The sequence below is a fragment of the Perna viridis genome, chromosome 8, assembly GCF_037379345.1.
Source record: "Perna viridis isolate PV_CMFRI_1.1 ecotype Kerala chromosome 8, ASM3737934v1, whole genome shotgun sequence".
NCBI classification, from domain to species: Eukaryota; Metazoa; Mollusca; class Bivalvia; order Mytilida; family Mytilidae; genus Perna; species Perna viridis.
Window position 1 is genome coordinate 31,768,937 of NC_142452.1, and position 26,321 is coordinate 31,795,257.

A 26,321-nucleotide genomic window follows, 5' to 3' on the forward strand; every position below is an offset into this window, starting at 1 on the left:
TGATCGAGTTTCAATGTTCTTGATTTTATACACACTTTTCTTTGCAAATATCTGTAGAAAGTGGCCGTTCCAGGAGAAGGATGGAGGGGGTTAGCACCCCCTTTTTATGGGGAGCCCGACCAGCACCACTCCTTTTCAAAGCCTGTAAAATATGGTGATTTTTTTTTTTAATATAGTATCACTCGATAAATCAAAACAAAAGTTTCCCTTAATTGTTGATAAGTGGTCTGAGGCGACTTTGATTTCGAATTTTAAAAGCATTTATATATCGAAAACTTCAGATCGAATGTGTACTCACAGGGATGGATCAAAAGATTTTGAAAAAAAGACTATTATTTTGTTCATTATGGTCCCAAATTTGCACGAAATTAAATATCTTGCAACAAGAGAAGGTGATTGAATGCAACCACTGCCGGATCCGCCACTTTGTGACCTACCATTAAAACGAATTTTAGCTTTAGGGTTATCTATCTTAAACTTAAATTTATTTGCAAAGATTTAAAGAGAAGATGATAATGAAAAATCAAAATATTTATATTTGTTTCTGGTCTCATCAAAAATACAAACATGAAAATAAAATCAAATACAAAATGAGCGAGAAAACAAACATCTACATGTAACTTTAGCGCGAACGCCTGAAGTACATGTAATTAAAGTCCTGGTCGTCACTTTATACTCTTAAAGCGGTGTAAATATTGATGACAAAGCACGGACACAAGAAGAGAATATAATTTCTATATATGCAACATGCATGTACATGTATATCCGAAAAAAATACCATTTTCAAATGTCTGTGAAACGGTTCAGGCGTTGGTAATCGATATCACTTTACCAAAAGAATTTCAATATACAATGCATATTTAAATTTTACAACCACCTCCAAGAATCATGCAAAAACAAAAACATGGGACTATCCTACATTCTTTGTTCGGAATTTAAGTACTAAAAATGTCCTGCAGCCTGCCCTGTGGTATAAAGATTTTATTTTCGTTCATTGAAGACCAATTGGTGGCCTTTTGCTAACATTTTCATCCCGTTGGGGTTTTTTGTCTCATTGACATATACACCATACCTATTCTTGCTATATTAAGCATGTCTATAATTAGGGGCGTTATATTACTATACACGCCCTGCCACATGTATAATGTATGTTTTTCATATGTCTATGGTATGCATTTGTTTGTTTGTTTTCTTTTTGCTGTTGTATTCCGTTTTGTATTGTTTTGTGTTATGTTTTGTTTTGGCTTGTTTGCATTGTTTATTTTGTTCGTTTTTGGTTGTTTTTTTTTATTGCTGTTGACGTTTGCATTGTTTTGTTTGTTTTGTTTTATTTTCTGTTTTTTTTGTTTTGTTTTTTTTTTGGGGGGAGGGGGGTTGGTTGGTTTTGTTTTGTTTTTTTTTTTTGCATTGTTTTATTTATGAATTTCATCACCCCAATATAAACTACGAAATATGCCTTCTCTTCTCTTATTGACCAAGCGGTGTTCTTTCTTATTATTTTAATTTTCTTTCTTTTTTGTGTGTTTTAAAGGGAATATCCTGTTTCATAGGTTAAGGTTCATGCCTCGCTCTTCGATATTTATCAAATTTCACTCTGCATGTATCATTTTTAGTTGAAACAGTGCGGTTTACATATAAAATTGAATGTCATGACAAACGCACGCCAAGGCCCGTTTCCGGTTAAGTTCGACAGAGCAAGTCTTGGCTAACCCAAACAACGGTAAACTCACTACATGTACATGTACGAATATTCAGCCTAGCGTCAAAAGACAGATTGTTGTTGAAGAGCTTGACCTTCCTCTGTCTGAAGTTTGACGGTGCACACAAGCTCCGAATAGTGTCTGATTATTACAATTTACGGAATATTAAAAAATACAAATGCTCGCTGTTAGTCCGAGAACGTTTGAAGAGTAATCAAGGGAACCAAGGTTGTAGCGCTAATCAAAAGAATGCAATCCAGGGACAACAGACCAGGCATGGACGTCAGATATACACAACAAAGAACATAAAGTAACTAAAATCATACATACAAAGTAACAAAAGAAAAATTAATGAGCAACTCAGACGCCGCTAAAAACTGAGAGCATGGACCAGGTGCACCGGTAATGTAAGCGTCCCCTGCTTTTCTAGAAACATTAAAAAAAAATCGCGACTAAATCATTACCATATCGTATCGTGTAATAGAAGTAATGAACTTTTTTCGAAAGGAGATCAACTGCTAAAGTGCACTTTATACGTCAGATACTCTTTGGCACAGGTTTGCCGTCTGACGGTAAACACCCGCACGACTACGTTCACGTTTAGCACATTACCAATTACGTGTATGTTCCTATGTAGTTTCATTTTCATGTGAGCATTAAAGAGATTTAAAGAGAGACTGGGAAGGAACAGGAACCGGATTTTGAAAAAAGCAGTTAGGTCTTTTGTACAATGTCGTATTTCACAACCTAGAACACTGCAAGAATTATCGACCTCAATTAGTTTCCAAGGATGTAGAATATGCAATTATACCTTCTCTCTTCATGAGAAATATGTAGTTGTCCCCTCAGGCAAAGCTTAGAAGATAACAAAGCGCATTACTACGAATGCTAACAAGTGAGCTAAAAATGAAATATAATACATGCAAACACAAAGATGAAAGCTTAGCTAATCTGAAGTTTGTTACGGTCTCATTAAATACTCCTTCATGTAAGAAGAATAACATCTATGACTTACATGTACCCGAGTACCTGTCCTGTCAGGCAGTTATTTTTATATGCTTATTCACTAACTCATTGTACATTTACTGGTTTAAAAAGTCAATTTTCCCTCTTTCAACACAGAGGCAATTCTCGCTTATCTGCTCCCCAAAATTTTATATTTCTTGATGAAAAAGGTTAGGAAATAATTCACAGAAATATAAAAATAGGAGTTGTGGTACGCCAATATACATGTAGTTACATCTTTGCAGCGTCCTAAAAAAATGTGTTTTGATAAAAAAAGAAAGAATGTAATGAACAATATATAGCAATTTCAGAATGCAATACATATAGTTTCTGGATAGGTCCATTGATTCATGTATAACACAACATGTATTCCTTTCTTAGAACTTCACGGTTGACCATTTTGACACAAACTAGTCTTTTTGTCAATTCACTTGTTTTGTTCTGATCCATAGATTTACCTTTAATACTACATGTAGTGACACATAAAAGTGTGTGACCATCCCAATGTCGTTTCTTCGAAAATTGCGAGGAACTTGTTCACGTGAAGGTATAGCTATTAATTATGATTTTTTGCTCCTTGGTCGAGTGCTCTCTCTTGATTTCCGCCATCGTACTGTGTAAGTCGCGAATCGAAGACAGTATAATCCCAGCGTTTATATAATATTATGACATCGCTGAATGTTTTAAATAATAATTAAACAACAATTTCTAATCGGACTTGCTATTTTAAAATCATATCACACAGACAAGATTTTCTGCCCTTACCTTCTAATCCCATGAGGTTTTTTTCATTATTCTTATAAACGAGTTCCTTCAAAATATTGTGAAGGACAAAAGGTTAAAGAGGCAAGATACGTTAATTATTGACGATGTTCTCTCCACCAATAATTCTTAATTTGGGGAATGGCTTCCTTCAGTTTATTCATCAGAACTATAAATAAAAGAGACTAGTGACACAGATTCCAATACCAGATGTTAAATTATTTCAGAGCTAGTAGCGACTGTTCAGAGATTTTAAGCCGCCACATTGCCTTATAGAGAATACATCTTAGCTGCCTAAAAAGTTTTTTTTTTCCGATATTGATTTCTTAATGAAAAATTCCATTACAACACTATACAACAAGATTATAGATGGTTTTCATAATAATTTCTTCAAATTAATTTTCTGTAGTTTTTATTTGCATTTAATTTTATTTCAACTTGATCTTGGAGCGTCTTACTCACAAAGTTCAAGACTTATTTTGAAGCTCATTTCTTGGATTTACATAATATTTAAATTTTTTTTTCACTAATTAACTGTTCTTATCGTCTGTTCAGTTTTTACTACTGATTTTACTGATTTTGACTGATGGAAATTTTATCCCTGCCAACTTGTGTCACATTGTTTAATATACTGGAAATAATGAACCGTTTTGGAAGCACGAAGTTTAGCGAGTTGAGAACCTGGTTTAGCCCATATTTCCTTTTTGGAAATGCATCTACTAAGTCAAGACCATTGCGGTGTTTCCAAATTTCTGGTTTTAACTCTCTTTAAGACTCTACGGACTTTCTTTTTGAATATTTGAAAAACAAATTTGCATAGATTTCATTACATCGATAATTTTGCTATTACCTTTTATTTAAGATAATACAATTAGAAATGAATTAAAGAAAGTAAAAAAAAATCATGAAATATTATGCTCATTTGCATCAATAGCAATGTAGAATGATAACAAACTTCATTGTTCATCCACAAATAGCAGAACTATAACTTTGATGTCAATAGAAAAGCATCAAGTAATCGAAGTCGGGCGATCTTCTTTAATTCCTGCATACAATGGATTGTTTCGATGTCTTTTGTGTTGTGCATTCTATTTTCAAGATTTGCAAAAATGGTCTCTTTCGTGTTTTCCCGACAACAAATAACACATGGAAATCCGAACTTTTTCCGGTAGCGCAGGCACAGGTCGTACAGTCGTTCTTTTTCCTTGGGATCTAGTTTTAGTAACCCTGCGCTTCCTTGTTCTTTAAACGATTCTTGTGATACTAACTTTTCTCTTTTTTGACCGCCGAGATCGGTTACTACTCTGATGACACCTTCCTGTGCTTTGGATTAAATAAAAGAAGCAGAGAAAATGAAACACTAGTAAAAACATGTCAGGATATTATTGTTCTTACCCAACCGCACGTTGTTGTACATACAAAAGCATTGAAAAAAATGAATTGGAAGCAGGTAATAAACGAAGACTGACAACGTACATGTATATTGAGAAAAACTTCAAAACGCTTATTTTCCTTTACGCACTTAATATGGTACGTACTTTGAACTTTTACGCTTAATTTAATTCATACTTATCAAACTGCTAACTTGATATTTGTATGTTTCTGGTAGCTTATCAGTTTTCGTGTTCCATTGCTGATATTTTCTATATTTACAAATGTACATGTATAATTGTAATTTATCTGTTTTTTTTTGGAATATGTCTCAGCATCGGGAGCTGTAAACTTTTTTCCTTTTACTTTCGTTTAATATGTACGAATTTTTTTTTTTTAGTTTTTGTCGGTTTATATTTTGTTTTGTTTTGATTTTTTGTTATGCTCTGTATGTTAATCACAATCTCAAGAGTCCATAAAATAATACGTCTTACACTTTTTTTCCTTGGTTTAAATCTCCTCTATTTAAAATGATGAAATGCAATACAAATTTATTAAATTAAACTTGTTTCTCAAACTTGTACTTTATTTTAAGTGCCAGTCTATGTAAGAATCAGGCAGGGATGAAACATGGTAGACAAAATCACCATTTTGAAAGTTTAATTTGATTATTTGCACCATTAGAATAAAAGACAGGATTTTCCACATCATTTTGGTAAACTGAGTAATTATTTCATTGAAATGCACTGAAAATGAACATTTCGGGGGCAGATAACTCAAAATCTGTCAAAAATCTAATTTTTTGTAACATTCTATTGAAACATTTCTGAGGAAATCTAGTGATGCAGAAATCATGATGGTCTTTTCAAATAAAGAATGTATCCTCGAATGAAATTATATTGTCAGATGGGTGAATTATTGACATGCATGTTTCTTATTTTTTCCTTTGCATGATTCTTACAAAAATTTACACTTCATCTTACCACTTGCTGGAAGATCATCGACAAAACAACAAAATTGTTGGTGCAAATCTTTCAAATCTACGAAAGGTTTTCTTGACCATAAAGCTCCTGCTATAAAAGGATTCCTTTCAAAGATGTTACCAAACGTAGCTATAAAGTCGTTATAGCACATTTTGTTGACCTTTTCAATGGTGACCTTCTCCATGATCCTTCAAAAGAACATGGGTCTAGAAGAGCCAAAGCAAACATTTACAAAAAACAATCGCAAAGAACTTTTGTCTTTCATTTACCAGTTCATTATTCAATGAGCAAGAAACTCCATTTGATGATAAAGAGTTTTGTAAGTATTAAAGGTAGAGCAAAAACAACTCTATCCTCAAAGGTAGATAAATCTAGCGTCTCTCTGCGACGCATTAAAACAATCCAAATACACTTAATTTATAGCGGAGGAAATATCCCCAAAGAAGCTTATCTTCAGAGTTTAATGAATTGAAATATACCACACGGCTGATCTTGGTACAAATATTAAATTTTGAAGGTATTTAAAAAGCTTGGCGTAAAAGATAAAAAAAAATGAGGTCAAAGGTCAACATCCAAGTCTCATTACAGTTATAAACTGTGTGCATTTTTGTTATTTTCTTTGAAACCGTTTGACTTAACCTGACGACGCTTAAACATAGTTTAACCAAAGTTATGTCTATGAAGTTTAGAATAATCAAATATTATAGTTAGTATTTTTGAATGTCAAAATATGCCCCCGCCTGGAAGACAAAGGTAATTAGGAATTTTTTTTAAACAAATGTAGTGACTATCGTCATTTTGTGATTACATGTATGTATTAGGTTTTGCAATTGAAATAAAATCGATGGTTCATGTATATGAAGATATTTTGTGGAAATTTTTAACAAATCCTCCAAAACAAACAAACAAACAAACAAACAAACAAAAACGAAAAATGTGATGATATTTACTCAGTAACACCTTTGGGTAACGTGTTTATTAAAAACACGAGCTGTTACTGTTTTTCAATTTGGTATAACTTAAAAAATGTCAGGTTTTAATTTATTTTAAACTAATACTTTCATTTACAAATTCCTTAGACCTTACAGTTACAAATTAAATGTTGATCACTGATGTATACCCCTGCATTTACCATCTTTTTTCGTCGGTCCAGAGCCGTATAAAAGCATTTAAGAGAACAGTATAAGTGCCACTACGTTTATATAGTCAGCTGGTCAGTGAATTCAAAAACGTTTCCCACTAGTGACATATACAATGACTTAGATTACAATTTAACATATTAAGATTGTAATGTGGAAGGATGAGTGTTCGCACGCGCAAGGTTTCTCATAAACATTTTACATAACCTTATTTATGAAGAGCGGAGGCGCTAATGGATTTCCAAATCATTCATACATTTATGAAACATTTTGAGACGAAGTTTATGCTCAGGCTCAGATATACTTATCAGAGTTATTTTTGTAACGGTGTGTTGTTTGTTTTATGCTTGGGTTACGTGTTGTTTGTTTTATGCTTGGCTTACGAGAGGTATATTTCATTCTGACAATTCGCTTATATATATATATAAAGTCTAAAAGGAATCTGCCAACCACCAAACTGAATGGGTATCGGATCGTCCAGTCATGACGATGCAGCGCAAACAAAAATAATTATGTAAGTGAGTTTAAAGGATTGTACAACGATACCGATAAAGATGTTAACACACTATAATAAAGATATTAATAAATAAAAATAAAGATTGAAGTGAGTGTTCTCTAATAATTTACAAATTAATACTTAGTCTTGAAATAACGTTTAAAATTTCAAGTTAAAATTCATTCAAATAATTTATTACCTAATTATAAGGTTTTATCTTGTTTATTAAATATATATATATTTTTCTCTATTTTCAAAATTTATTCAGGAAAGAGCGATCTATTGCACTGTCGATGTTCTATTGCACGGTGCAATAGTCTCCTTGAGGAGTCTATTGCACTGACCCCATAATGACCTTTATTTAAGCCTTTTGGTTGGTTGAACTTTTTTAAGCGCTTCATTGAATTGGAATTTACACAAAAAAAACTCGTGTGTAAAAACGTAGATGTGACTCTCGTCTGCCAATTCGTAAATATGGAGCGGTCAATTTCCTATTCCTGGTCGAATGGTTGTCTCTTTGACATATTCCCAATTCCATTCTTTGTTATATCTCATAGACAAATTAGGTAATAAAACAGTTATTAAATGGGTTGGATGCAATAGACAAGAACATTTGTCCTTTGGTACTGAGAATAATCAAGCGTTCTATGGCCTCGTGCAATAGAACACTTGATCATTCTCAGTACCTCAGGACAAATATTCTGGTCTATTGCATCCAACCCATTTAATAACTGTATACTATAAAAGTTTACTATAAACTGATCTGTAATTAAGAAACCAAGTTTCTGTACTAAAAGGTTTATTGACCAACGATGCGCAACCCTAATTTTTTATAAAACCACAAATCCCGTCTCCTAGCCCACAATTGACTTTCTAAGTCTACCGCCTTATGAGGTCCATTTTAGTTAATTTACTTTAATTTACCAAAAATAAACCAAACTAATTACAAATGTCCCTTTTGTTCGCCTCTTTTAGTTCATTGACACAAACAGAAAATGCATATTGGCAACGGACTTCTCATAAAGTAATATTAATGATTGTGGTAATTAAATCATGTTTTTATTATCACCCTTATGCAATTTATGTTGACTACTGCACTGTGACTACAAGTTAATCTCTTATATTTGCATGTCAAATACTTAAGACTTTGGATATTCAAATTTATCTTGATATAGCCAAATTGACCTTTATAACCTTCAAAATTCAGATTTAGCGAAAAATGTTAAAAATATTGTTTCACATATTTAAGAATAATTAATTGCAGTGGAGATAATTTATATTGTTTCATTTCGTTTTGTGTATATAATAACAATGTATTGGCTTCACTAGGTTGTATTTTTTATTACATGTAAATAAAATCCGTTATTTTTTTTATAAACATATCCTCCATTGTTCAAAAAAGGGAGATAATAATAATGAAGTGTTTTGTCATTTTCATCAGTCGAAAATAATTTAGATATTTTGCAAATGCAAAGCTTATGATCAACACACTTGTATAGTTCCACTAAAAGCATTTTATGTTAGATTAACATACATTTTGTATCTATCCACCTACCCTCTATCCAGTAGGGCATAATAATAAGTATTGGCATGTCCCATTCTGAACGGGATGGACATCGAAAACTGGTCTTCTGATTACTTTTTGCTCTATTGCTTTTTCTAAAGGTATTCTTTAAAACTTTGCAAAAATTAGTTTAATATCTCCAACTGCAAAAAAAAAAAAAATTTTGTTTAAAATTAACATTTTTATCATAGACACTGTTTTTATTGATTGTGTATGGAAGCGTATATGGTACACCAGAAATTTAGTTGTTTTGTTGCAAATAAGTCGGAATGATGGAATATGTTGTGTGCAACAATCTGGAATCAATTATTATGACGACTTTTACATGTAAACAAGTTTGCATTACGATGTCGACATTATTATTTAATGTAAACATGTTGACTTCTATATGTCGGAATAATGTAGCGAAATTTTCAGCACAATGTCGACATGCTTATTTATTTAAGTGAACATAATGAAAAGAAAGTCGACATGTTGAATTCTATGCCGATAGTAAAGAAACTCTTTTATGATTGAAGATTCTTTATATTGTGTTGACCTTCGAAAATGCTACCGTGAACATATTTCTCCATAAATATAAACCTTATCGAGGACATGGTTTTACACTGCTTAACAGTGGCGGATCAAGAATTTTTCATTAGTGGGGTTCCACTGACTGCTTAAAAAGGGGCCCCCTCAGGTCATGTTTCAGTAATTCCCTATATAATCAACCAATTTTTCCCAGAAAAGCGGGGGTGGGTGCCGTGCCCTTCTAAATCCGTCCCTGTTTAAGATGATGTGCAAGGTCGCAAAAGAGGGGGATATAATTTTTGCCTAGAAATTTAAATGTACCAATTTTGAAATAACATTCAATGAATTTCGGTAGCTATAGGGGAGAGTGTGGTAACTGGACATGTGGGGTAAGTGGTCACCGCGTTAGTTATATCCGATGGCTGACTTAATCATAATGCGAGTTGTCTCCCGTCAGACACATAGATGATAAAAAGAACGGACAAAGATAAAGAAAAGTTAACAAGTAAATTAAAGGTCAGTGCAAATGATGCAGCGTAGCAGTTGATATTCATGCAACTTATTTTTTTTAGATCATCTGGCGAAACTTTTCTCTTTACTTGGCGTCCGTCAACGTTTTCGTCGTCGTCCGCTAACTTTCAGAAAAAAAATCTTCTCGTTTGAAACTACTGGGCCAAATGAAACCAAACAACCAAACTTGGCCTACATCATCCTTTGGGTAACATGTTTAAAAAAATGTATCTGATGACTTCTCCCATCAACCAAGATGGCTGCCATGGCTAAAAAAAAATGTCATTTAAGCGCAATAACTCGTATAAGAATTCTGAGAGTTTTGACGTAAATATGGACAATTGGTAGAGCTCATTATTCTGAACATATTTTTTTTCCTTTCAGATTTTCTCTATTTATAATGGTTTACAAAATAAAAGACAAGCCTTGCCTTTTATACCAATGTTCTACCTTTAGCTATGACAGCCCTGTTGGACAACTCGTATTTAAAAAAAAAAATAGACATACTTGGTATGTGTCTTTGCTTTTTTATTGTTGTGTTTTGTGCACCCAAATTTATGAAAACTAACAAAAAGTTTATAAAAGGTTTTCCAGAGAATTTTTAGGTACATTGATATGAACAAATCTGAACGAAAAAAGAGGGTGCGGATCATGCGTTTAGGCATGGACTTTCACACATCCTGTGTAACAAACATTGACATGTTTCAAAGTATGGTCAGTTATTATAGTGGGTTATGCTGTCAATAGTTTGCTGCCGGATTATCAGTAAATACTTTATATCCTCTTAATATCACTGATAATTAGAGAATTACCATATCAAAGCATTTATAAAAAGAAATGTTGACAACCGAAGCGTTATCCGAAAAAGGGCAATCCATAGACAACACACATGCAACAAATAAAACTAGACACACAAGGACAAACAATAACACACAATATCGAAAATATATGAAACAAATGAGAAACACGGACCCGCAAAAATTTAGGTGACTTCAGGTGCAGCCAGGTCATACCCGAAACCAAACAATAGGCTTTAAATCCCCCCTTGATTTACTATACATACATGTATTTGACTGATTGATCATGATTGATTGGTCAATTGATTGATTGATTGATTGACATCTAGTTTCAAACGTGTCATGTATAATCAGGACGAAAACAAATTCAACAAAACAGAATGGCATACCATTAAACATGGGGAAAAGTTTGGGTCCATTTTATATGGCAGCAATCGTGACTAGTATCATTGATCCGTAGGGATATTTTAAGACGTTACAAAAACATAAATAACCATGACTTTAATTTCCATCCAAAACATAAAAAAAAAAATATTCCAACACCAATTAAAATTTACAATTTTTAAAAATCCCCCCACACATACCCTTCCAAAAATTAAATCGACAATGACAAAAATGTGAAATCAAAATAATCATGATGATTCTCAACGTCACCACGGTCATGTGTGGACTTAATTTTCAGTGTAAATCAATAATTGACATGGATAATTGGCTACCATTTGCTAAATGTGCAGACCCTTTCTGTAACGGTAATATAGACCCTGTATGCATTAAAACAACATACTGTAATAAAAGCTAAGATTTTGGTCAATATTAGCATCATGCAGTTGGCAGTCGGAAGTTGGGTGCAATTATTATTATTATTATTATTATTTTTTTTTTTTTTTGTTTATGATCAATCTATCTGACAGAAATCGGAGGTAGGAATCAAAGGTGGAATCGCGGCGATTAACCCAAGAAAATGGACGGAGAATACTACTTTTACACGTACTCATATATGACCAGTTTTGCCTATCTACCCTACTTTTCTTCAGCACGTTTATAGCGGAAACACACGACATACATGATGCATTATTTTTTTTTACTTTTATCTAAAATGTACAGCCCCGTGCAGGTCCGGGTGTTAAAAGAATAGGCCTGCAGCAGCGCTAAGCTTGTCGTAAAAGGCGACTAAATAGTGCTCAGAAACCTAGCCGGGGGCTAGGCGCTCTGCCCACAGAGCAACTGGGATGTGTGCCCCAGGTGGTGGAATGGGGTACCCCTGGCATGTTACATGCTGGGGTTGTCAGGCTATAATACGGAAAACCTGACTGCAAACCATAGTGGTGCACCGTGTTGGGAAAGATGCCACGTTCCTCGCACGTTAAAGAACCATGCTGTAGTATTCGATAGGAGTAGGAACCTTTGCGCTCCGCCACAGGAGGTTAAATTGCCCGACCTTACCCATCCCCCCTTTCTTCAGTGGCAATCAAAATTTGTCGACCCTGTTGTCTTTGTGACCCATCCTTTTTTTATCATTTCATGTTCATTTTATCATCCATTTCATGTTCATTGTCTGAATGTAGCTGAAATATTGCTGCTCGGACGTTAAACCCCAACAAACAAACAAACAAACTAAAATGTACAAAGATTGACCTATACTTATATCAGAGACATGTATGTGTCTCTGCTGATATACAGTGTCAACATTCAAAATATGACCTATGCCGAAAAGCATTAAATGTATAATTTTAATTTAATTATGATTAAGACAGCCATCGGGTATAACTAACGCGCGCGGGGACCACTTACCGACAGAAATATATGAATCACAGTCACCCACATGATAGCTGAATTGAAAAAATAAGCATTTTAGTCAATAGTTTTAGACCCTCATGAAAAATAAAACTGCCTGCGCGCACTCATGCATACATTGTGCAGAATTTTTACTGAGATAATGGTGTCACAGTCATTAATATGAAACTAACTTTTTTAGTTGCTACATTTTACTACGTTGGGAAATTGGAAGTGTTATCACTCATATTCGTTGCTAAAAGTGGCATTTAGAAGAATTTGGACCGAAATATTTAGGTATCAGTCACCCATTTAATGCAAAATTGTCATGTCAATTTTACCATTTTTTAGAATGATTTGTGACCCTTATGTTATTGAAAGTCGCTTTCAATCAAAAAGTACTTTGTCAATCTTGAACTTAGTGAGAATTACCAAACATCTGAAAGTTATCTGTTACGACTTTAACATTTAGAACAGAAACATAGACCTTTAATATTATAAATTAATAATTTGATTTAATTAATATCACAGGGTTATGACAGATTGTAAAAAAGCTATACATGTAAACAATGATAATTTTTGAACGATGAGTGATTGGACCGTGATCGACGAAAATTGAAACATGAACAACGATTGAGTGATTGTTGGATGATGATCACGACGAGCTCTTTATATATGGTTGGAAATTCAGTGTAAATTTTGAAATCAAGATTTGTTTCCTAATCGGGTTAGCTAATTAGTTACACAGTTTCATTTATTAATCCCGGACTTTCTGTTCTAAATTACGTTCTACAGAATAGAAAGATATAGTGTGAGGAGCTGTCCAGGGGTAAGACAGTTTAGAACAGCTTTTCGTATTTTCTTTGTTACGACCCAGGACAGTTTCTGTCAGGATCTGTCAAGGAATAGGGCAAAATGTGTCCTGACCCAGGGCAGCCTCTGTCAGGATTTCTGTTCTATCTGCTGTCGTAGAACAGCAATTCTGACAGATTCTGACAGAATTTAAGAGAGGTTGGAAGTGATCGCAACTGTATGACGTTAAGATTTAAGTTGATAATTCCAAGATGAAAGTTGACAATTTGAAAAAAAAAATTAAAGTGATGGCTCCAATACGCTTCCGTACAAATGAATGAGTGCAATATTTTTCAGAGATCTATTAATGTATCCAATAAAGATTTGAATAAGTAAATTCTTAATATCACTTTTAATGATCATGCAATTCGGCATTGAATCGTATACCGAGAGAGCACACCCAATATATTTCTCTTTTGTCACAAGAATTTAATTAAAATTAAAATGAAGTTTTCAGTTTTGAATATGTAATAAATTACAGCGGAAAATGAGTTGCCAAAAAGAATTACTTAAGATAGCGAAGAAATGTATTCTAATTCTTTCAAACGATGTCATTCGGAATGAAATAGGCTATCTTTTTAATCATAATATTAAATCGAACATGTCACGTACCAAAAAGTACTAGTATACTAAATGGAGACATAATTTATTTTCATGAATGGTCAATGCAAGGGATAAATCAGTAATCGGCACAAAATATACATTTCAGGATCAAATGATTCTGTTAAATATCTTAATTCATATTGCTTACCCACAAGTCAATATACTTTACATTAAAAAGCAAAATGTCTATAGCTTTCCCTTTTTTCTTTTTTCTTTTTTTTTTTTTTTTGTTTTGTTTTGTTTTGTTTTGTTTTTTTTTTTTTGGGGGGGGGGGGCATTTTTTGAATGTCTGAGGATTTTCAGGAGATGGCATGTCTTCATAATTTTAAAAAAGACAAAATATGATATTTTATTATTTTAGATTTCGCAGAAATGCGTTTGTAAAAGTGTGTTCAAGTTTCGTCAATTGAATTCAAACAGTTTCAAAGTCAATTAAGTTAAATTAAATTAAAATTAAGTTCAATTTGTAACTCTAATGAGCCATTGTGTTCACATTTGACCTCGATATTTCTGCAATTGTACCAAAGAAAACTTTTACGACATACCTACAATAAAGGACTTATTTAACACCTTTTAAATGATACCAAATTAGGTCCATTTAATTTCAAAACTTTACAATTTGTTCCCATACTGTTATAACTCGTTTGACACGTTAAGCCATTGTCCTGCCGGTGCACCTGGTCCATGTTCTCAGTTTGTAGTGGAGTCCGAGTTGCTCATTTGCTTTTGTTACTTCGTATATATATTTTTAGTTGCTTAATGTTCTTTGTTGTGTGTGTCTGTTTTCTATGTTTGGTCTTTGTCCATGAATTACTTTCTCTTGATCTTCGCTAGAACCATGGTTCCCTTAAATTTTTCATTGTAGTAAATAGCTCATACATTTCTAATGTAGAAGCATCTACCCGCAGAAATACACCATTCCATTTACACAACGCTCTGCAGTTGCAGATCCAAATGTGATTATAGAGATTGGAACCTAACCTTTTTATATTGAAGTTTGTGCTTAATTGGGACAAAATGGAGGACTGATAGCCCGGAACCTCCTTTTTTTCTAAAATCCTTAAAAAAATCCGCCTTTTAAAAAAAAATATGGTATCCGTGTTCCAGCGGGGGATTGAAGGAAATCAATTTTGTAGTCTTTTGTATAACCCGGTCACAGTCATGACCACCCAAACGAAAGAAGAACGAAGGCTACCAAATTGAATGGAGAGGTGTTACATGTATGATCATTTAACCAAAAAATGTTAATAGATCATGTATAAATATGCCTTGATACCATTTGAAACAGGAGATTGTGTTTTCTTCAGATTTTTTTATGTAAATTATAACTCGCACAAACACATGAATTAAAAATAACCCCACTAAAAAGTCAGTTGAATGATAAATAATCAGAAATTGAGGATCTTATGAGTAAAGAAGAGTTTACATGCATTCAAATTATAAAACTACAAGCAGACATAATACGAAGGTTGTACTTACCTGATAATCAATACAATATTGAATTCTTCCCTTTGTCACAGCTGATAACTAGCTTAAATGCTTAAATGAGTCAGAGTATCACTACGTGATCTAGTCAAGCGCTAGCGCAATACGTCAGTCTCCAGTGAAATCAGATGACTTCACCAGAGAAATTGTTAGGGAGGGAATCAAATCAGGTAAGTGCAGCCTTCGTTCACAAAATTCCAATTTGTGAACCAACTTGTATAATTTTATTTTTCTTGTTGCACTTACCTGATAATCAATACAATATGGATTATTATTACATTTTCAAGGCTGATCTGTAATTTAGTAGGGTTCCAATTTTTTATTCATATTTAAAAGTATCTATACAATTCCCACCATCTATATCTTCATGGACATCTAGTCTTTAAAATCCAATATGAATGAAAATGATATTTACATACGCCGTTATGAATCCAAATTAAGGAGTGTCTTTTCACACAAGCCGTTAAAACATAAAACATATTACATTCTTTTGATTACCGCTATAACCTTGGTTCCCTTGATTACTCTTTGTTACCCACTGGTAAGCAGACATGTTAAAAACCCTTATGCCCTTGTTAAAGATGCTTAATAGAGATCAATTTCCCTTTCTTGTCACCAGCTATTGGACTTTCTGAACTTCGTTAAATAGTCCTTTTTCGTACCTGAGGGCCATGAAGCTGCGAGGAGTTTTCTAGTGTCTTTAGAAAACCCCCCTATCTGAAAATTTTGATGAGAGTGGCCATGCAGTCCGTTCAAAAATTTCTTGATCTAGGATGATTTATTTTTCCTTTTGACTGCGGTAACAGATTTCCTTGAAGTGGAAGTTATTTGATTATTTACTGGCATCTTTAATATGCCTGGATACCAATGTCTTCTGGACGAATAAGGAGCTATCAGAAGAATTTGACACTTGTATTAGAACATGTGTTGAAGAAATTTTGGTATCAGACAAATTGTTGGATATGCATACCATATCACGTCGGACATGGAATTGTCAGAACATCCACTGCTAATGCTTGTTGATTTGGGAACCATGTGCAAAAAATCTGACTCTTCCGATTATCCACTGAAGCAAACAGATGTATTTGAGGTTGCTAAACTTTCTGAGCTACCACTCGATTCAGTGACCATTATGCGACAAAATGTCTGCCTTGCCAACTATATGGACAGCTTTCGATTGAATTTTTTTCAGAAACAGTATTACACTGCTGAATTGTCTGACCGTATCCATGCATTCTGATATTTTATCATAGGAAGAAATAGATTCACACAACAAATCACTGCTTCCATCTAGAAAACATTGATATGCAACTTTTTTTCTTGCACTGTCCATGTACCTTGGACTTTCTGAGTATCCAGATGACCCCCTTCCCCTTTACCATGCATCTATTGTTATGGTTTTGCTGACGTTCCAGATGTTGAAGAAATTTCTCTTGGTACTGTTCGCTATATTCAACCACCAAACAAGATATGATTTTTGGCTTTGACGAAGAGGAATTAATTTGAGTAGCTGGTGTCCAGAATTTTAACATATGTAGTTGAATTTTGGTCTCATAATGACACTAGCATTTTCATTGGTATCATTTCTAAACAAGAAGCTATTATCTCAATTAAATGAAGAAAGTCGGAAGCTTTGGATTTGTTTTGAAGTATCTTCACTGCCTGAAACAATTTCTGAATTATGTTGTTGGAATAATCAAATCCAGATCCAGAGCTTCATCCAAAATCTTAGGTATTGGTATGTACATATAAGCATCGAGAGATCTTGCCCAATCTTCTTGTTTGACAAGATTGATAACTGATTTTTAAGTATCCATCTTAAAATGTTGTTTCATGAGATACATGTGCAATGGTTTCAAATTAATTAAAGGTCTGAAGCCCCAGATTTTGTCGGCACTAGAAAAAAATGTACTGTAAACCAATTAATATTTGCATTAGTAAACTTTCGTGAATTTTAGTCAATGGACTGATTTGCGGATACTAATTTTCGCGATATTGACTATCTTGTCAAATAAAATACAAATTAAAATGAGTTATCTTTCTTTGTTTTATCATGTCTTCCTATGGATTGATTGATTGATTGTTGGGGTTTAACGCCCAAGCAGCAATATTTCAGCTATTTAGGCGATGAACATGAAATGGATGATAAAATGAACATGAAATGATGATATGAAAAAAAGAGATGGGACACAAGGGTAGTAAGGTCGACAAATTTTTATTGCAACTAGAAAAAAAAGGATTGGTAGCCTCGAGCAATTTAGCCTCCTGCGGCGGAGTGCAATGGTTCCTACTCCTATTAGAATACCACAGCCGGGTTCTTTAAAGTGCGAGGCACGTGACATCTTTCCTAACACGGTGCATCACTATGGTTTACGGTCAGGTTTTCCGTATTATAGCCTGACAACCCCAGCATGCAGCACGCCAGAGGTACCCCATTCCACCACCTTGGGTACACAACCTTCTTGCTCTGTGGGCAAAGTGCCCTAGCCCCCTGCTAGGGTTTTGAGCACTATTTAGTCACCTTTTACGACAAACTTAACGCTGCTGCGGGTCTATTCTTTTGGCACCCGGACCCGCACGGGGCTCTTCCTAAGGATATCCCTCCTATATAACGGGGAGCCGCCATTTATTGTATAGTTAACGTTATTGACTTTGTCTTATCAACTGCCTATCGATATTTATGGGTGAATGATTTTAATACTACAAAACATTATGTTATTGTGAATTAAAAATAAATTGTTTATATACCTATCTTACGTTTTTCCAGGTATTAAGACGAAAATTAAAATCAAAGAAAGATAACTGCATTTGATCAACCGGGTTTGAAAATTCGATGGAAAAATTGTACAAAAGACACACAACCTGATTAATCCAATTTCCCCGACTTGTTCGCGTATATAAACTTTCGCGACTTTCACAGGCTCGCGAAAACGGCGAAAGTTTATATCACGCGAAAATTTCTTGGTTTACAGTATTGTAAAAACCGTTGGCTAAATCTTCTTTTGGAATATCTTCCACGTCATGTTTCAAAATTAACTCTTGTATTTCCGCATTTAATATTTTGTAAATTTTAGGCTTACTCCTGTTTATGGAGGTTTAAATTAAAAATTTAGTTGATAACCATCTTTTATCAAGTTGAATACCTATTGATCGTTTGCTATTTTCGATCAATCTTTCCAAACATGTAGAACCACCTACATATATATTTGGAAACAACATTTTAAATTGGATTTCTTTTACCTTCAGCTCTGAGTCATTTCTTTTGGTTACCCTAATTGGTATGAAAAAAGTTGGATCTTGAAGCAGATCCATTATTTGTCATACTGCCATGTTCTGTACCACCACCACCCTTTGGAATCATTAGGTGTTTCCCGAGGTGTTTCCTTCGCAGTCAATGACTCAAACTTTTGCTTTTTTTTGCAGAAGTCTCATGTTATCTGAGTTATTTGTTGTATAAGTACGCTTATTGGGTGGATGTTCATATAATTCTGGCAGCAAGTCTTTTCGTTGTTTGCTTTTTCCGGTACGATCTTTTAAAGTATTTTTTTTCTATTTAAGTCTTGTTCGAAAACACACGAACTTATAACGATAAAAGCTGAAGTCTTTAATAGAACCAATTAAAGGCGGCGTCCTTTATGGCTGCTTTTCTTTGTACTTGATGGTAATAAGTACCAATTCTTGATATTTGATCAAAAGATTTTGTCGACATTCCAAAAACGTCACGTACTTGTTGTTCACATATGTCTATATTACACCATCATTAGGTAAATATTCTAATAATGTACCCAAAGCCGGTGGAATATATGCATTAGCAATAATGCCCATTATTTACGTAACCTGACCCTGATAAACAAATTTTTCAATGTTTCTTAAATAGGGCGTGTGTAAAGCACTTCTCTTGCTAACGGTTGAGAAAGCTTTATTACCATGTTTTCATTGTAACAAAGTAGATACCATATCATCCAAATTTTTAAATGCTCCTCAGATTTATTTTGAAGGGAAAAACATTATTTATAATACTCTTTCTAAGTTGTAAGTTTACTAGGATTGTTTGAATGCTAACTATTTGATAAAATGCCCACTTGGCTTTTATATAATACAACTCCTACAGACTCATTTTTTGCTTTTGCTTCAGCGTGATATCCAAAAAGAGTAACTAAATCACTGACCTCACAATTCTCAGAAGTTTTGTCAACTTTAGGTTTATTAAAGTGAACACACTTTCTAAATCTATTGTTCTTACTTTTAGAAGAATTGAAAACTTCAGCATTACTCACAGATCCTGCAAGACCTTCATCTGAGTGAAAATCCATTCCATGAATTTTACTATCATTTAGGTTGATAGATAAAATATCCTGACAATCTCCATCCTACTGAAAAGAATATTGTCATCATTATCAAATTTGTTATCAACTTTATCCTCAAGTTCTTTCAAATCGTCCTTTTTAGAACTTCTAGATTTCTTACCTCTCGTTGACGACTTCGAGAAGCTTGCTATTTCCTCCGCTGTTTTTGTTTTATCCTCAGTTATGAAATTGCCTGAACGATGGTCACGTTGAGATTCTTCTTCGCCAGCCGAATTAGTTCTCATTATTACGCTATTGGCATCCTACTTTATCAAAAATATAACAAATAAATTACACTGAAACTCCAAAATATTCACAAAAACATTGGAGCTCCAGAAAAACGATGTCAGCTGATTTCGCCGGAAAAAAGGACTGACGTATTGCGCAAGAGCTTTACTAGATCACGTGGTGATATTTTGATTCAAATTAAGCGTTTCAGCGAGCTGTCAACTGTGACAAAGGGAAGTAATCCATATTGTATGATTATCAGGTAAGTGCAACAAGTGAAATACAATTAGAGAAGTTAGCCTTGATCATTCTTCTGTCGTACCTATTCACAATGAAGACCATACTAGATGGAAAACCGAAGTAACAAGATTATACCAAAACCTCCCTTTAACATAGAAAATAGTCTTTCAAAAGATGGAGCAATACCACAATACATTCATCGACGCATCATGTACAAACTCTAATTAACATCTCGCTTATCTGTGAAGGTACATAAAATTCACCGTCATATCATGAAAATCAGTGAAATTCAAAAGTACCTGACACAAACTTACATGTACATATACAGTACCTCGGATTATTTTTGCGTGTGTAAAATTTGGTAACAAGATACGAAATATTTAGGTGTTTCTTATTTTGGTTGATGCTTAGTGGATGCATGTAGTACTTTAGTCCAGAAATAATTTTTATCCGTAATTTATTTTGGTATTTTTAGACAGATCGCTTATACATATATACGCCAAAATTAGTCATCAGTTGTAGCAAATAAATTCTTGTACACCCTGTAAATATACATGTACAAGTATATGTATAACTATATATGATTTCCGATTATTATATAATATGATGTCATGCAAGAACGTTCAAGTACCTATCGACAAGGCTCAACATAATGTTTTGTTAGATAGAATATTTACACCCATTGTCCATTATCAAGCATAGATCTAGTTTCAACAAAAGACAAAATTGGCATGCAATTTCATGAGCAACCCGGTATTCATTGTATGAAATCAGGGGCGCCTATGAGTAGTATAAATGTAATCTGTTGCTACTACTGCAGGCGACGAGATGTGATTAAGTCCAAGTTTAAAAGTTCTTTTCTTTATATTATGTACAGATGATGGGTTCCCACATGATGTTGGGATAATTGTACTACCATTTAAATTAATTTACAGTTTTACATGTACCACTGCTGCCTTTACATATTTTACCAGGTGAGCTGAAATGTAACGAATTATGGTATACCATACTTGTTATTACATGTGTATGTACAATACATGCACATGCTTATTTAGATTGTATGTTTAGCCTGTTTACCAGAGTGTTTAAAGATGGTAAAAGAAGTATATGCAATTCAAAAAATATAGTGCATGTTACACAATGTACATGTAGTTGTGATATTAAACGAAAACACAGAAAGAGACAGATCTCGATGAAACAGTTTCCGAGAAATGTGAAAAAAACACATTTTGTAATTTCCTCTATACAAAGATTGCATATATGCCAAGAAAACATGAGATGTATGTTTGAATCTTAATTAGATAGGATTAGGACAGAATTAATTGCTAGTATTTATACTAAAACAAGTGCTCTATGTTACGATCGAGTTGTCATTAGACATTCATAGAGAATCCTACCGTGTCGTGTATCAATTGACTACCGTCCAGTCACTACTGGGTTAGTCAAAATAAGTTTATGTAGTCTTTCGAACATCAGTTGCATAGCCTAACTGGAGATTAATCCAACATTCCGGACTACTCTTTATATTTTACGAATGCAGTATTGAACACTATGTAGACATAGATACCGAGAGTATAGGTCAAATAGAACAAATACTGGGTTTCAAGCTTGATCGAATGCCATTGGCGTTAATGAACAGTGATGCATGCATAAGGAAATCGGCACCGTTGAAGATATTCTATAATCAATCATTGATTATCTTTTTATGTCAATAAAAAATAATTTTAAGATGTTTAGGTGACTTATAGGTTCGAAGAGCCGGGTGTTTGATAAATTGAATTTATTTAATGTAACATATATACAGATAGGTTCAGTTCTAACCTCTCAGTGGAACTGTCAGAAGAGCCGGCTTTATGACAGTTCTTAAAGTGTCATATAACAATTCTAGAGCCAGCTCTTCTGACAGTTCTAGCAGTGCTGGCTCTCAGAGAACGGGCGCTATTGCTGGAACTATCAGAGGAGCTGGTTCTAGAACTGTTCTAAAGCTGTCATAGAACTGTTCGTCCGACAGTTCCATAGGACACTTTTGTGAGAGGTTAGAACTGGTCTCATCTGTAATTATAGTACATTTTAACACAGGTAACTATTTATTTACTCACTTACTCACTTCCTTTCTTACTTAACTACAAGTGTACTTGTATAATTATATGATATTGAGTTAATGTGATTAAGGGATGTAGAGCTGATTTACTGAACATATATACTATATTTTCGTATCATTATCCTCATACATTAATGTAACAGTATTTAATGCGAAATAAAGACATAGCTTAGAAGAAGTGTAACATTTTCGGTGTGTTTGAATACTTATCAAAATCAAAATAAGATAAAATGCCGTTCGTATCTGTTTTCATAGAATCTGAGGTGCTTCAATATTTATGACACATATTAAAACTTGATTGTTCTAAATTAACCAAACTACCAATAAAACCAGAAACCTAAACAACAAACGCATACACTAAGTAAATCAACTAACCACTTAGCCTTAACCCAAGTTCCTTAAGCACCTAGCTCCCGGCACACCTAGTCCCCGAACACCTTGTTTCTGAGATACCTAGTCTCAGAGCAACTTGCTCCCCAGACACTTAGTTTCGGAACACTTCTGAGACATCTAGTCTTTGAAACACTATGTTTAAAGCAAGCCCATAGATAGTTACAAACTACCTGTTCGAGGGACTGCGACCAATCCCTAGCTAGAAAAATTACAGTACCGAACAACCCGGTATTTTGCAACTACTTCTTGAAACTACTTGCTTGTAAACCACAAGCTTCAAAATCAAACTGAAACTTCTAGATTTAGATAATCAAACTTACTTCTTGGCTTCCTCAAGTTTCAACTAATCTTTCGCTTATTATTACTTTCAATCTTTCTCTGCCGATTAAACTAACAAACTGAACCAATTTTGCAAGGAATTGCCGCCTTATATATCAAAAAAGAGCGCATCTCGCCGAAAACATCCAGAAACTGAGAAAGCGTCTATAACAACCACAAGTGTGAAGTGATGATTTCCAATAATGCTTCCGACTCTAAACCAAACAAATGGATATCTTATTATAAATTTGAACATTTTAACAATCTGCGCATGACCAACAAAATTAAACACCATAATAAAGTAACTTTTGCAAAAGTAAGACCTGTAAAAATTGAAACAATTTTGATTGTCACCGTTAAAGAATGTTTTATCAAAAACTCAAGTTCTGAAATTTAGCCTCGACAAGAAGCACTTACGGCTTACATGAGGGTTCTTTGGCATGAACAGGGCGTGACGTTTCCCTGTACATGGGACATCGGTTTTACGTCTCATCCGAAGGACACAAAATAAAATTAAAAAAAAATAACAGCACTGATTTCTATAAAATCTATTAATTCGAGTTTGCTTCCTACAAACAAAATAAAAGTTTAATCATATACAAGGAATTGCCAACTACTTCCAGTTCTAACTATATTATTCCCATTTTTTCCTGACACAGTCATGACATTTATTTTTCGCGTCATATAACCCTTCCACCTTTGTGGCCCTATCGTCGAACATTTGTTACCTGCTACTACCATTAGCAATGTCAAATATAAATCTGACTCAGAATTATCTTCGTTTTCAAAGCTATGAAAACTTTTTCCTGACATCTGATCAATATAAACGAAAGGACTTTGGTTTCTATATTGTATACTTTCGTTTGGCATGAATGTTTCAATTGTTTTGATAACAGCCTTTCTGGTTGTGACAGTCCCTTTTCTGGTTCCCTCAGCTTTCTTTTCTCTTTACATATGAATTGACGTTATCTTCTTCACCTGAGTCAGATTTTCTATCCTCCCATGCTAACTTAGAATTCTGATTTTCTGTCCCCCTTCCCATTGACTTACCGGGGTCTGATTCTTTTCCACTACTTGAAAAAGATTCCTTTCCAGTGGGAGATGCCTTCGACCCATATTCTTTCTTCGCACTGTTATTTGACACCTTACTTGTGCCATCATCACTATATTTGTGGAATCTAGCCATATGACGTCTGTAATAAGCCATTTTCTTGAACGTTTTGATACACGGCCACATGCTACCTTGTTTTCCTCAAGAGGTGTTCAGCAATATTCACATTTCTGTTTGAAATGGTAGCTTTCCTGGCATTTCTAAACACTGGTTTTTCGCTCCCAGTAGTTGACTGTTTATTCGTTGCGGCAGATACGCTATAGCATCCTATCTGACCTTCAGAGTTTAATTGGATCTATTTTCCCTTTATCCTAATACTACCTTTAGTCATATCAATGACACAATTTTGGGCTCTCTGAAAAATCTATTCTCAATATACCGTCAACAGTTATGTCAGCTATTACAGCTATATATGAGCAGACATACCCATTTATGTCAATGTCAATGATGGTTTTCCCAAATAACATCAAAGAAGAACCATAGGCAGTCAGTATCTCTCTGTCCATTTGTGTCATTACATGCGAATGCATGGTATCAAATAATTTCTTTGATATGAGAGTCACTGTTGCCTCTGTATCAATCAACATTTTTGCATTGGTACAGTTGACTTTGGTTTCAAAGAACATTCCGGCTTCAGTGGCCAGCTTGTTCATCCCTATTGTACCATTTTTTTGTTTCAGATATGGTTCCCTGAGCCATTGCTGGACTTTCTTTTTCACTAGTAACCTTACTTTCCGGACAATCTTTCTTGAAATGATCAAATTTCCCACATTTAAAGCACCCAGCTTTCCTTGTCCTTTTAAATCTATTATTCCTCCTAAAAGGAAAGAGTCCAGACCCATTGGAATTTTCCTTCAAAGTTTTTACTTCTTTCTGCAAATAAGTCCGTGCTGTTTGCATATTCTTGAGGAGATCTAACGTCCTATCGCTTGTCTCTATAGAGTCACTGTCAAGTGCAGTAGTCCTTAAGAAACCCTTATATTTTTCTCTCTTAAGCTTTTTATTGAAAGCTTCTTATTCGACGGCACGTCCTACGGCGTCATTCAAGTCTGATGGTCTAGCTTGTTTGAATCGAAGTATCATGTCAACACTTTTAAGTCCGTCAATGAACTGCTCCTTAGCAAGTGTTTCACGAACATCATTTGGAGCTGTTGAATAAGCAAGATTTACTAAGCGCCTAATGTCCTGACCTAGCCCAGGAAGGCTTTTGGCTGCTTTTTGACGTCGTTCATGCAACTGCGTTTGATAAAGTTCAGTCTGATTTGCAGGAGAAAACCGCTCGTCCAGAGACCTTACAAGCTCTTTATAATTTTGTCTTTGATCTTAAGACAAATTTCCTAGAACCCCCTGGGCTTGTCCCCTTAATGACACGGCCAGATACAAACCCTTTTTAATGTCTGACCAATCATTTATACTTGAACATGCATCAAAATGGGACTTACAATCCACCCATGGCCCCTTCCCGTCATAGGTTGCGGGCTTTACAACATTTTTGCTTCTGGTGATAGAGGTATTTTCCTTTTCAGTTTGGTCCTCTCACTTAAGTACAGCCTTCTTTCGTCTTTGTGTGACGAAGTTTGTGTCAAGAACACAATCAGATTAAGCTCTATTCTCTTGGACTACGTCCTGTGAAGCAGTATCACTTACATTAGCATGATGTAATTTTTTTTACTTTTCCCCTATCCCAACATTTTTATGTAAATTTGCGTGGATTGAGCAAAGTTTGGGGGAATTTTTATGACTACTCATTCCCATGCGGTCTATTTCCCAGTTAAACCTATCAATTTCCCTGGTCAGTTGTTTAGAATCTTGAATTTCTTCAGGTTAATAGAACAGTTTATCCCCCTATGCTCGGGACATTTTGGCAATACAATAAACAACGTATTTACAAATATTTTATTCCAAACAATCTATATGTTTATTCATGGACTAAATTGCTCCACCAAATTATGTAACTTTCCGGCGTATTTGAATACTTATCAAAATCAAAATAAGTTAAAATGCCGTTCGTATCTGTTTTCACAGAATCTGAGG

General features: G+C 34.3%; 1 protein-coding gene and 1 pseudogene across 4 annotated transcripts; both read right to left on the minus strand.

Moving 5' to 3' along the window:
• Nucleotides 1–4,302: 4,302 nt before the first annotated feature.
• On the minus strand, nt 4,303–20,251 carry LOC148610243 (2-oxo-4-hydroxy-4-carboxy-5-ureidoimidazoline decarboxylase-like). 4 transcript variants are annotated; one of them, XM_088542518.1, is made up of 4 exons: nt 15,545–15,768; nt 9,012–9,163; nt 5,822–6,009; nt 4,303–4,790 (listed from the first exon to the last, which is right to left on the minus strand). In XM_088542518.1, the coding sequence occupies exons 2-4, from the start codon at nt 9,071–9,073 to the stop codon at nt 4,450–4,452; spliced, it is 591 nt and encodes a 196-aa protein (XP_088398644.1). In that variant the 5' UTR covers nt 9,074–9,163; nt 15,545–15,768; the 3' UTR covers nt 4,303–4,449. The 4 variants fall into 4 exon arrangements, 1 of the variants encoding a protein (XP_088398644.1); XR_015914783.1 differs by lacking the exons at nt 9,012–9,163; nt 15,545–15,768 and adding an exon at nt 20,018–20,251; XR_015914785.1 differs by lacking the exon at nt 9,012–9,163 and having other exon boundaries at nt 5,822–6,027.
• Nucleotides 20,252–24,414: 4,163 nt separating this feature from the next.
• On the minus strand, nt 24,415–25,886 carry LOC148610244 (uncharacterized; annotated as a pseudogene).
• Nucleotides 25,887–26,321: the final 435 nt, after the last annotated feature.